The sequence below is a fragment of the Ooceraea biroi genome, chromosome 4, assembly GCF_003672135.1.
Source record: "Ooceraea biroi isolate clonal line C1 chromosome 4, Obir_v5.4, whole genome shotgun sequence".
NCBI lineage: Eukaryota > Metazoa > Arthropoda > Insecta > Hymenoptera > Formicidae > Ooceraea > Ooceraea biroi.
The window spans coordinates 17,741,429-17,755,185 of NC_039509.1; the positions used below are offsets into that span (position 1 = coordinate 17,741,429).

The window sequence follows — 13,757 nt, forward strand, 5'->3', positions numbered from 1 at the left end:
ATTTCTATGGCGGACAACTCGAGGTAAATGAAATAGTTTTGAGATATTTTTTATTGTAATGTGCTAAAAAAATTTGATTTGATCTTTCATTTTCATTCTCGTTATTTATTTTTCTTAAAATAAAAGCGTGCTATATACGTGCAATAATTGCAAATTTATCCTACAACGATAGCATACGCGAGGTAACGGTTGAACGTAACAGAAAGAAATACTATATATTTTACATATACAAATTTTAATAGTCTTTTAATACATTTAACATTTAGGTACATACATCTAGGTAAGGATATTTGCTTTAGATACGTCGTGGAAAGGATCTTGTGCAGATGTGAGAAGCCATAAATATCAAGTTTTATGTGTATGTACATGCTTTATAGAGTCCAGTAAGAGGTTTCTGCGACTTTGGGGAAAGTCTTGGGGTGATCACACACGCTTTCCGTAAGAAGTAACAGTAAGGTTTCGATCAATCGATACTGTTACTTCTGGAAAAGTGCGTGTGATTACTCTTATTCCTTATTTTACTCCTTTAACATACTTAAACAATTAGAATTGTTACACGGAAAATTGTTGAATGCGATCGCACGTTACATCTTCTTCAGTATTTCTCGACTTCCATGTCGTCTATTAAAGACGCACGCATGCTCGACGTTATAGCACTCGGGTTAACTTCGTTAAGTCTGAAAACACTCTCGATACGAGCGATTTCCGTTGAGGTCGTGTCCATGCCGCAGAAAGCGACCCAATCGTTCACGACCATACCAGCAGCGATCACGTTGCTACCTCTATTAACTGTTCCAGTCTGGAATACAACATGCCCAGGTGAAGACGAGGGAAAATCGCGGTATTTTTATCTTTAACTTACCGCGAGCGGCACTTGTAGGAGAGAAGATAGTTCATCTTGTTCCTGTATGGCCATGTTCGGGTGTACCAAACCACCCTGGTTGGACAAGATAGAGTATGATCCAACGAGAACGTTGCTCGCAACAGTTTGCCTAAATACCTCGACGTTGAGGGTGTCCGCTAAAATTTCTTCAGTTTCCTACAATTTAAATTAAGAAATTATAAAATTAGAATTATCACAAGCCCGATACACCTCGGTCGTAAAGTTTTATCTCTCAAAATTAGCGTTGCTCACCTTGTCCAGATCTGGATGAATTAAAGCGACGTAATCGTTACACGCTATAACATTACCGAGAGCGGAGAGCCTCTCCTCCACTCTCTGTACTTTTACTTCATCCGGTAAGGAATTCCGTATATGTTGCAATTCTATATCCGTTGTTGTATTTGGTACTAACAGTCCATTTTTGTTTCCTGCATTGCAAACGTAGGTATTGAGGCTGATGTGATTGATCGGATGCAATTTCGACAGTACTGATTTTTAGTGCACTTGAGTCTGATGACAAGTATTTCAAATTATTACTTACCTACGCACAATCGGCCTATAATACGACATCCTGCCACTGATGCGTGAACAACAGGAATTGTATCTCCTAATTCTGCTTCAAATACGCTGTAATTACATTGATAATGAACGGGGAGAATATAATAAACTACAGATGAGTAAATGTGATAATGTTTAAATTTCATTAATATGTCATATTAAATTATAATACTTTGATGCCAAAATGAATAACAGTGTAACATTCTTTATCGCTGCATCTTAACCTCTCTGCTTAATTATCGATTATTTTATAATAATGTAGAATATAATTTTAAGGTTATGATAGCGAAAATTCCTATTTCGATATTGTCAAACTAAATGTTACTACTAAATTTATAAATAATATAGAAACAAGTAAACATTTATATTTCGGGTACAACGATTTCACAACGTTGTGTCATAAATGTTCATTCTCACCTGTAAAAGTTTTCGGAGCCGCCGATCGCGACCAAGCAATAAGAATTCGTTAACTTTGAGAAGACGCCAATCTCGTTATTGTTCTCGAATTGTAAGCGCACTGCCATGATTACTAATCGTGCAGGTTTTTACATTCGCGCACTCGGATAAAAATTTACAAGAACGTTGCGCTTGTTATACGCGTGTACAAATTCACTCGCGCGAACGTTAACCTGAAAATTTGCAGGTGCCGTTTGCAAGCGTGCTAGGATGAGCGAGCACGAGGTTTCCGCTTCCGTTGTTGGCCACCAACAGTCATCAAATGTACGCCCGATAACGTAAACCAGAAGAATCATATTCGATAACTCTTATCAACATCTCTAACATAGGGGAGTATCCAGAGGTCGGTATTCATTTTCCAGTCTTATATTAATCGTTTAAGTCGTCTTAAATATGATCCTAAGATATTTATTAGTCAATCATATAAAGACAGAGCTGCATTAGTACCTGGAAGGTGTAACCTAACATTTTCTCGTGATAAGAATGGATTATGCATACCGTCCAAAGGTATGAAGTCCTGCGATAGATATCCAGATGAACATCTTATCCCCTTCGTCCTGTGGACGGTATTCATAGTCCATTTCTTAAATACAAGTTGATTAATTTAACAAATATCTTAAAATTATTTTTAAGGTGACTTCTAATGTAAGAATGGATTATAAGTACCTTGGTATACTTTGTTATCGAGAGATGCTAAGAATAATTTCATTAGTCGGTACATTATCTATAAATAATACGTCAGATTTCATCTTGAGAGAGTAGATTAATTTAAAACGTATTCTGTGAGCAAAATCAATCATAGCAAAAGAAAATAGATTTGTAGTACGTGCAAACATTTTTATATCATTATATCATTCATCAGCAATATTATTTATTGATAAGAGATAAAACCATATCTAATATGTCCCAAATTTACATTTAAATCTGCAACAAGATGTGCTATTTTAATGGAACTTAAATCTGATGCTTTCTCTCTCTTTTTCTCTTTCTGTCTTTTTAGAATAAATAAATTATTTCCGAACATACGCGTAATAGCAATTTGTACACTTACTCGTAAACGATTTTTTAAACGTGTACAGTTATGTGACATAATTATAATATTAAAAGATGTTAATGATATTCCTCAGAATCAATCTTGACAATGTTATACGGTAGATTTTTACAGAACTGTAAATAGCGCTAATTAGCGCTATTATGCTTCATTTACCTAAAAGCCTACTTCTATTTTCCACGTGTAAGAGAAAATGTATACAAAACATGCTTAAATGATGATGTAAAATAAGTGCTTTACTCCCTCAACTTGTACAGAAGGTTTGCAAAAGTTGTGACCGTGTTATCTTTGAAGTACCTTAACAACAATAAATAATGTACGAAATATTTCTTTTCCTTTTCACGCGAGAAATAATCCACTAGCGAAAGATTTAACGTAACGCTCGCATTCTGACAAGACTTCCGGGAACTAAGAGAATTGATCAGTGCGCAATGGAAAAAAGCACGTATTTTATTCTGCGTGTGTGCGCGTGTTTCTAGGTCTCGTGTATTCCTAAACGGTTGCACAACGGTGTTGCGCGTTGATGATAAATATAGCCATCGGTTTCTTGCTCTCTTTATCAAACTGTACGTCGACTTGCATAATACGCAACGCAATGAAATAAATTCCGGGCGACCTTATTACACATTCACCTGGCTGCTAGCCGCTCGATAATTTTAATTTCGATCGTAAAATTTGTTTATTTATCGCCGGTGATGGACGTTGCACCAAGTTACAACCGCTACCAAGTTACTTCCCTTCGTACATTCTATCTTAGAAAGTAGTGCTAGCTACAACAAACCGGGGAAATGTACAAATGTCATAACCGAGCAAAACTGAAATCGCAATGCGCGTTTTTAGCTTTTCTTTATTAAAAAAAGAATGTTCTTCTACTATTATCTAATTATCTTTTAGCTCTGAAAGCCGTAATAACAAGATTTGTATAAGTAATTTTTCGTTTTTCGACACCATCAACAAATCATTCCCTTTTGGGTCGTTTAAAGAAAATCGCAGATCGAGTGAGCATTAATTTCAATATGTAACATCGTTAAGGTATAAAAAAAAAGATAATTATATTACTTTAGATCATATCTAACAATATCTAACAATAGTGGTAGAAAGTTGTGACGTAATGCACTTTGCGAACCTTTTTGCATAATGCGCTCGCGATAATGTAACACGAGAATCTCGATACACTATTTTGATACCGATATTTTCCTTTTTCGAAACGTGAAACTCTAAAATTGATAATACGTCGCTCAAACAACAATGCACCGCGACAGCGTAACAACACGACGCATTATGAGAATATCTTCCAGTAACGGTAACGTATTCACGATAACGCAAGCCGCAAAGTTAGAGCGCTATTTTTTCAGTTGTGTAACTCTATTTGCCTTTGCGGACGAGAAATTCTAGAATCTACAAAAAAAGTAAGCCGCAACAGTATGGCATTTCGCATTATGAAAATACTTCGCATTATTTTAATATCCTTATATTTTACATGAAAACGTTATTTCAGCACTGACGATGCAATTCCTATTTTTCTTGGCTCCTCCGGAAAAATGGAGCTTTGAATTTAAATAAATTTGATACAGGCGCCCTTCTAATAGGCGTACACTCCTTTAAAGATCTCGGCTCTCGAATTTCCCTATTTTCTTAACTCTCAAGTTTCATATTTCCGAAGCGGCGGAAAATGAAATTGCGCCGCTGTTAAAATAGCGCCCCCTCCATTTATAATGCGAACTCGCGCCATCCACCCCCGTCGAGAGGGAGAGAAAAAACAGAGTAACGGTGGAGGAGGAGGAGAAGGAAATAAAAACGCACGACGTGCAGAATTTTTGCACCCCAGTGGCGGCGGCGGTGGTGGCGGCAGCGGCCACGGCGGCGGCGGCGGCGGCTGATTGGAATTAGGGATGCCGGTCACGTATCGAAAGTTCGCGACAAAGATTAAAGCGCGCGTTGCCGAATTTCACGGCAACGATTCGTTGCATCGCGCGTGCCGTTCGCGTTGCGAAAAATTCCGCTGTTTGTCGCGTCCGAAACCTTTAAAGTACGATGAAACAAAAGGGAAAAATGCGAGGAACAAGAGAGCTGTAATTATCAGCGTAAATCCTCGCGGTAGCACGGTCTGTTATTAAAATCAGAATAATTGCAATACTTTCTTTTGACTTGACTATATATAGTCATATATTTTGATTACACGCACGAAAATATTTGCTTAAAAATCGATCTGTCAGGTAGAATTAATGTGCTCGAAGATCGAGCGATCCAGGAGGAGTTGCTGCTTGAAAACGCTCTCTAGGATAATGGCGAGACGTTAAGAATCGAAGCGCACGCGGGGAATCCTCCGAATTGCGGGCGCGCGACCAATCGCCGCGCGTGCTCGTCGCCCGCGTTATTACTTTTTACCGCCGTTATTACGGCGCGCGCTCGCGCTCGCGCCGCGTCAAGGTGCTGATCGGTGCGAACAGTTGCACCGGCGCTGCCGGCACAAAAGCAGGGGGTGTCAAACTCACTTCCTACGCTCGAGGAGGAACAATGCGAGCAACATGGAGAATCGCGCTCCACAAGTATTGAGGGATCGGTTGCGATACCAATTTCTTTACATTGATAGCTCCCTCTGGTTTACAGGCGAACGCAAATGCGAAAGGAAGCGGAATACAACGTGGAATGGAATAAAACGTATTATGTCATCGAAATAGCGCAAACGTAAATATTTCTCGCGTCCCGGTAGAGCGTTAAAGTCCAATAGCATTCACGTCAGCGGCGAGCGTTGCGTAGAAGTAAACTTAACGGAGGGCAACGTGCAACGTAACGCGACTCGCTAACCTTCGTGCCACATGTTCTCGATCGTTCGCCCCGAAAAAAGGAGGCGCGCGTGCGAGAAGGAGCGACGTCCGGTTTGGACTGTGCGCGGAGGGGCGCAGGAATAAAGCGGGAACGGGCAGAATAGAGGGATCGAGACAGCGAGGGAAAAAAGACGATCTTCTGCGCCCGATGGGGGCACTTTCACCTGCCGGCCCTTAAGGTTCTCACTACGCGGCGGCCGTGGCGAAATACGAGAATATCGCGGTGACTCGACGAAATTCGTGAACCCTTTTGCCAGAGGGTGCCGCCGCGTTATGCTGCATATGCTCGCCACCGATAGAAGGGCATAGTCAAACACCGGGCAATTCATCTTGTCTCATCAGTCAATGCATCTTGTTACGATCTTCGAGTTGAAAAATCCGGAAAACTTTTCTTCAAAATTTCCCCAATTTCTTATTACTATTTCTTAATTCGATCTGTTAAAAATAAAACTGACGAAAGGGCATGGATCGATCTCTTTTCTTGATCGCTACTACGGAGAAGAGTGCTTCCTTGGTCTCGAGATTTGAATAGTCATTGAATTTAAAAAAGTGCTTTATCCTTGACATTCTTTGCTGAAAATTAACGGCGGTAAATGAATTTAACGCGCTCCGTCTCCAAGATGAGATTGGCGAATCGAAATACCATTCCCGGGATAGAAATAGTCAGAAACTCGAAATTACATATTTCAACCATTCGCGCATGCAGGCATAAGCGCAATCAATTTCTTCGAGTCTGAATTTTTACACGAATTTCCAAAGTACGGTTCTTCCTTGCAAGGGATCCGAGTACTGTTCGGGCATCAGTATTCCACCACTTCAGTTCGACTGCGCCCAGATTTGACGCAGATTAACATTTCGAAAATACTGGAGCACGCTGGGATTGAGCACACGAGGACAGCTGCAATGCGCTCGGCCGTTTCGCGAACGCTCCGGCGCGCTCCGGTCAAAAATGACCTAGGACGTAACGCGCGGGAGCGGGAGGGTCGCGTCGTAATTATTTATGCTATGTAAGTGCAGGGAAAACGTCGATCTTCCACCCCGATGTGCGACAGTCGGAGTCACGTGTTCGCGAGCATATTGCGCGCGCGATGCCGATCGCGAGCGGGTCCCTCCTGCGGGGAGTATTAACCCTCGGGCGAGTCCACGCCTAAAATCGTAACGCCGGTGAACGTGAGCGCGTTGCCCCCGGTACGTGCAACGTCTTGACTCGCTTCATACGTCCCCTTGGAACGCAACGATGTAAATCAATTACCGAATCAACCGGCGAATCGCAATCGTTTTCCCGAACATGCAGGGAAAATCTGTTGCCGATCAGCTCGTTCGCGATGATCTTGCCGGCGGAAGGATCGTCGCGAGGGCTCGCCGAAAACGTTGCCATCCGTGCGCCGGCCGACGCCGACGCGGCGCCGCCGCTTAATTTGGCGTTATCCGCTTTAACGGAAAGGAGGTTGATACGTTCCCTTTAATATATACAACATAAAAAGTTTCACGACGAATAAAGCGACCGGGGGAGTGGGAGCGAGCGAGCGCGGTAGGGTATGGGGAAGCACGAGTGCGGCAGGCGGAGTGGGAAGTGGGTGCGCGCGAGTGTGAGTCGCAGCGGTGGAGGTGCTGGTGGTGGTGGTGACCAGAGCGAGAGCGAGCGAGGGTGGGCCGCGAGCGTGCGAGAGAGATGGGCGGTAGGATCGGCCGCGCGAGCAGGACGTCGCGCGGCCGGGATGATTTCGTCCGCGCGGGCGATCGGCCGACGTCGCGGCCGCGTCACTTGCCCGTGATCGACGATCGCGAGGACGGTACCGTCCGCGAGAGCCGATCGCGTCGCGGGTGTCGTCGACGTGGCCACGACGACGCGAGCCTCGTCGTCACGGGGAACCGCGGCCGTTCCGTTCGCAGGCCTGGTCAATAATTATGCGCGTGAATGCCGGTGCGACAAGGAGAACGCCGAGGAGTGGCGGCGGAGGCGGGCGACGAGGCGGGGGCAGCCGTCGGCGGGCGGAGTGAAGCGGGTGGCGCGCGAGTGCGAGCGAGAGAGGGCGAGGTGAACGGGCAGAGACGATGGCTCCAGGCCACGGCGGCGTTCGTATTGTCCGCGCGCCGCCGCGGGCGCACGCCGTCCGGAATTTCGGCGGTGCGCGCAAAAAGAAAATTTCTCTCTGGTTCGACGCGGCCGGTCGCGCTCGGCATTCTCAGAGAGAAGATTTTTTTTTCCCGCCGACCGCGAAAATTCTACGAAAATCCGAGCCCGCCGCGCGACGGTCAATTCCTTCGCGGGCCGGCCGGGTCTCGTTTATTTTTGCATTTTAAGGCATTGAAGAAAAGAAAATGTTAAAAAATAGGAAAAAGCGAGCGCTCGGGCATAGGGTGGGCCGGTGAGAAGGCGGTTCGGAGGTAGGTGGAGGCGGCGGACCGGCGATATAGTAGTGAAGAGGGGCGAGGCAGAGGACCGGGGGCAGGGAATGGGGAAGATGTGCACAAAAACGTACCGACGAACGTACAATGAAGCAAAAAGGGGTACCTAACCTACCGGCGCAGAGTTGAAGTCCGTAGGCCCAGAAAAGAGTAGTCGGAGATGGAGAGAAAGAGAGGAAGAGAGAGAGAAAGGAAGCTCTGGGACGGGGCGGTAGTCGGTGCGTGGCGAACGTGGCGAAGAAGGGTGGCGCGAAGGGACGGATGGCTTAGTCCGGAGAATTCTTCAAAATGTAGCTGCCAATCTATATACATATATACCTATATCGTAACCGGTGCGCCGCGCCGCTCGCAACAGTGACGTAACAATTGCCATATGTATACATTTTGACCGCGGACTACGCGCTGTTCCGCGAATTTTCGAAAATGCACCCTGCGTAGACGGTATTATTATTATTGCACGTCGAGCGATTCCAGAAGCTTTGCGCGAGCCACCTCTTCGATCGGACAATTCTGCGCCGTCGAAAGAAGAGGCTTCCATACATAGGGTGTCTCACCGCTGCCGATAAATTCCTAGATAAATTTGGAAGGACGATGGTTTTTCGTAAGGCACGGTTTCATGAAAAGTTCCGCAAGGACGCAAGGATGTGCAACGGTGCTTGTGCGAGGAGCCGTGCGGCCGTGCACGGGTTCGAAAAAAACTGTGTCGGAATACGGACAGGTCAGGGAAAACTCGCAGGATTGAAGAACAACTGAAAACCGAGAGAGATAAGAATACTTGCCGGCCAACGAATATTGTGCGTTCCGTACTAAATATTTCGCGAGCAAGGGTTGTTTGATAAGTCCTTAGAAAAAAAAAAATATATATATATATCAACTATCATATCAGTTTTTATTAATGCCGTCATCTTATATATTTTCTATATATTTTCTAAGGACTTATCAGACGACTCATCAACTCGCATTGCTCTTTGTATCCTTGAAAAAAGAACCTGCGTACGTTCTCGAACGCTGGTAAGCGCATCCCGGTTTTTCCGGCTTGTGTCTCGGCGTGTCTCGGTCTCCTCGGTCTCGCCAAGTGTATTTCAGTGTATCCCTCTCACGCGACGTTATTACGTATGGTTAGCTCATTTCTCCCGTCTTTTCGGTACGGTACGGTTTTCGTGATACACGTATGTACGGTTTTCAAGTAACGCGCGCACGAGGACGTACGTAGGTATCTAATACGTACGGTATACATATATATATATGGGCGGACGGTCGAAACGCAGGGCGAAATGCTATTCTCACGCTTTAGTGTCCTCCTCACCGTATACGGGGCAATAAGTACGTATATATTAGCGCCGTGTGGAGTTAATGGAAACGAGAGACACAGGGACGGAGAGAGAGAGAGAGAGAGAGAGAGAGAGAGAGAGAGAGAGAGAGACGAGGAGAGAGAGAGAGAGTCGAGAAACGAGAATTCCACGAAATGTATCCGCCGATGTCGAGAGCCGCGCGCGAGCGTCCGCGTGACGTAAGATCCATAACGGACGAGCCCGACGTGCATGCTCCGAAACGGCGACGGCGACGGCGGCGGCGGCGGCGGCGGTGGTGGCGATGGCGGCAACGACGGCCGAAGCGTCTTTTTCTGCTACGCTGAAATCGCTCATTTTATAAAGGGCTTTATTCCGAAAACGATGAAAATGAGTTTTCGTTGTACCTGCTGTCTTTTCCTACGTTTATTTGCTCGTTAGGAAAGTCTGTTCCATCTATCAGAATGGAAGAGAGAGAGAGAGAGGGGGGGAAAGAAAGAACGATAGCTTATCGAGAACGAGCGGAATGAACTGTTTTAATAGAATTAGAATGTCGTTATATCTTAATTACCGTCTCTGCTTTTCGAAGAAGATTTTGTAGCAAGATTGCTGACTTATTTATTAAATAATGCATGTGCGATTCTTCATGTAACGCAAGTGTAACACCTGACGTGCATAACATTTTGATTAACTTTCTAGGAAAGAAGAACTGAAAATAAAAAGAACTCTGAGAAACAAGAAGCGAAAAAATCAATGGGTTAAAAAAATAATAGATTCTAGAGATTCATTCTCTGTACGCGGATATTTTTACGTACACTCCTGGTATTGTTTAGCAATAAAGCAAATGTCGTGCAAAAAATGGCATAGATTTTATTTACATTCAATCTAAATCGCTTGTTCCCTAAAGGGATATTCTTGTGTATTTTTACACGCGTACCTTTTTTTTTACCGAGTACGCGCAATATTGTTCTCCATTACATTTGCGTGGAAATCATTTTTGCAGCTCTATTTGGTTATCCGAGAAAAATCGGGCAAAAATTGCAGAATCCGTTAACCTCCATTATATCTGAAATTATCAGTTTACTATGTTATGGTAAATAAATCATGTTAGAATGGACACGATTTGCCATGTGCTTCCTATATCGCTTTACTCCTGCAGTGGAACCGATTATTTTGTTTATACATACATCTTCAACTATTAACGATCTTACGATTAAATCGATATCGATATCGTTTCTGTTTATAACTAGACATATAATACACGGTTTCTTGTCTGAATGCATAAATTGCTGCGGCTGATTAACATTCTCATTCTATCGCTATAAGAAAATTGGACATACAACAGAGCATGATAGATCGATTTATCAATTAATATTTGTTTATTTATACACATGCATTTGTTCTCATGTATGTTTCAGCTTGTATTTTTTCTACGCTTTTACATTATTCATACTGTTGGAAATCTGTTATTATATACGGTGCAACGTTTCGGATACGTTTTCCTTAGCTCCGACGCAACTTCCATGCTGATAAACAGCGGAGCTCGCGATAATTTTGTGATAACTTTATCATATCTGCAGTACACGCAGCGGATCTCGGAAACAGTGCTCTCACATCGAACGGCCATCGAGTTTACGTGAATTATAAGTCGAAACTGCGTTGTACCCGACAGTCGAGAATAGAATTACAATTATTCTTTATCCAGTACTTCGCCTAATTACCTACACGTTACGCATCGAGAAATGGATTTATCGACGAACTGCTCGCGAGAACTGTCCGCCGAGATCGACATCGTTGCTCCGAAATGAACTCGTTACGTCGCGAAGATCCCTTTCTAGAGGAAATTATCGTTAGAAGGGTCTCGGTCCCCCTCGTTAAATTATTGGGGTCCAAGGGCAGCACGGACCGCTTCCTTTTTATTGTCAGACCGCCGCGTATATTCGCATGCAAAGCTCCTCTAGCACGACTATTCGCACAATAATTTCGTACGATTCTCGAGCGATAGGGATAGAATTTGAAAAAATGGTCATCATCGTGCATTCAGGAATTTTGCCGAGCGTTACGTATACCCAGTCAATTGTATTATGCCTTTTAATTAACAAATGTTTCTTTCAAAAACACATGGAACCGTCGTAGGTCGATTGATCGACCTAACTATTCTATATCAGCCTAATTATCGTCACCAAGTGACGTGTTTTTATGGAATTTTTCGAATCCAATGCTATTCTGACGGAGAATTTCCAGAGAAGTCTAATTATGGATCTATTCGGCGTCGAGAATGAAAGGGCTTTCGCAAATTAAGCTTCGCGCGAGTGTAATAAGATAAATAAGAAGACGTTGACTCTCGATTAATTTTAAGTAGACTTAGCTTCGACTTAACCTTCGCAGAAATTTCATTTGACGCTTAATCATTAGCACATTGAATGCTGGGAGCTGAAAGATCGCGCGAGACAAACGCGAAGACACATCAGATTTTAATAAAAAACAATTCAATTCGCATGAAGCTCGTTCAAGGTATATTGCAGCATTGAAATTCCATCTCGCGCGATATTCGATATTAATTATTTTTTTTTTTCACGTACATAATATTTATTATTAACTCTCTATACACGTACACAGTTATACCTGGTAGTGCACGAAAACGACACATGCTTGGGAGCTGTTCGAGGAATCTGATATCGTTTTTTTTTGTTTTTTTCATTTTCCGTATCGAAGTGTAGAGATTGCGATGCACCTCTCTACCATCCCCGCGTGCAGGTGCATAAAATCGGTTGCACTCGTCGGATGCATGTAGCAACGTTACTCGTTGCGGTTGCGGAACCGCGGCACGGTACGAGCGCACGCACCTTTCGAAATCCTGATTAGTTAATGAAGTTAATAAGCGGTCGGGCGTGGCCCGTGGAACCCGATACGCGATAATGCAGATAATGGCTATAATTTTTACTCGCCGCGGCGGCGGTGGATTACGTTACTTTAATAAAACGGGGCGGAACGCTCGCTTGCTCGTCCGCGCGAGCGAGCGAGTGAAACGTATGCGCGCGCGTTACGAATCCTTCGATAGCGCCGCAACGTCCTATAGCTGTACCATATAAAATGTTCGATTTTATGGGCTCCCTTAGCGTGATCGATAATTGCGCGTAGCGCTCGCTATCGCGACTCGTGGCCGAACTGCCGAGGATTAATGTCCCGGCTTCATAGTCTGAAACGGTCATCATCTTTTTAGTCACGACTATACATTTGTTTCTATAAAACTGCTCGCATACACTCTGCGTGTCCAGAAAATAAAAGGAAAAGGAGTGAGAGAGAAGAACTGTCTGCTTCTCCCTTCCCCCCCCCTCTCTCTCTCTCTCACTCAGCGCGCACCCGACGCTACTTCTTCTTTGTCTCTTCTACTACCCTCCCCTTGCATCTCTATCCCTTTCTATCTCTTCCCTATTTCTGCCCTTATCTGTCTCGCTCCGTCTCTTCCCATCCTTATTTTCTCTCCCTCGTTTCCCTCGGCTCGTCGTCTCTATCTCTCTTCATCCTTATCGATACGTCCTTGTCTCCTCCCCTTCACTATTCCCCTCTGCCGTCTCCTGTAGAACACTTCGTGTCACTGGCGCCTTACTTCACGTCGGATCGAGACAGGTAAAGACAGACAGACCGAGAGACGGAGAGAAAGTGACACGGGAATGACAGCGGGAGAGTGTACGTACATTTCTTTGCTTTTGACGTTTGTTATTGGGTAATACCATCACACGGCCCGCCGTCATGGTTTACGTTATCCTTTGACACCCTGGTAGCTGCTGGTGGCTCATCCACGACGAGTCTGCGTCTCGAAATTTTCGAAAGAAAAAAGAAAAGAAGAAATAAAGAGAGAGAGGAGAGAGCGAAGGAAGATTTGTTTGCCCGTGAAATGTACGTATGATCTACGGCGATCCGGCAAACCCCACCAAATTTTCGGCGAACTGCGTGTGACGGTGTCACTCAACGCGCTTTGGAGTCGCGTGGTATTTTACATGCACGAACACGCTGTAATTTATGCGCGAAGGAAAAAACTAGTGACAACGACCACGTGATTCCGTGCATATCGATAAACGTATCGCGTTACGCGACGTACTTCATGCACATTATCCTCGCCATTCTGATCTTTCCTTCCTGTTTCGTCCGTTGTTCGAACACACGCGCGAAAAGTGCAATAAGTATTCGGCTCGCGAATCAGATGCAGGCACAAAGATTTGTTCTGTACGCACCGTTAAACAAGGAAATTTATATTCAACTAACTGTTGTAGGTTCTTTTT

The 13,757-nt window shown here is 44.2% G+C and overlaps 1 protein-coding gene across 1 annotated transcript; it reads right to left on the reverse strand.

Moving 5' to 3' along the window:
- Positions 1–216: 216 nt before the first annotated feature.
- On the reverse strand, positions 217–2,163 carry LOC105285583 (eukaryotic translation initiation factor 6). Its single transcript, XM_011349857.3, has 5 exons — positions 1,859–2,163; positions 1,425–1,510; positions 1,136–1,311; positions 863–1,039; positions 217–799 (listed from the first exon to the last, which is right to left on the reverse strand). Exons 1-5 carry the CDS (start codon positions 1,963–1,965, stop codon positions 596–598), a joined length of 750 nt encoding a protein of 249 aa, XP_011348159.1. The 5' UTR covers positions 1,966–2,163; the 3' UTR covers positions 217–595.
- Positions 2,164–13,757: the final 11,594 nt, after the last annotated feature.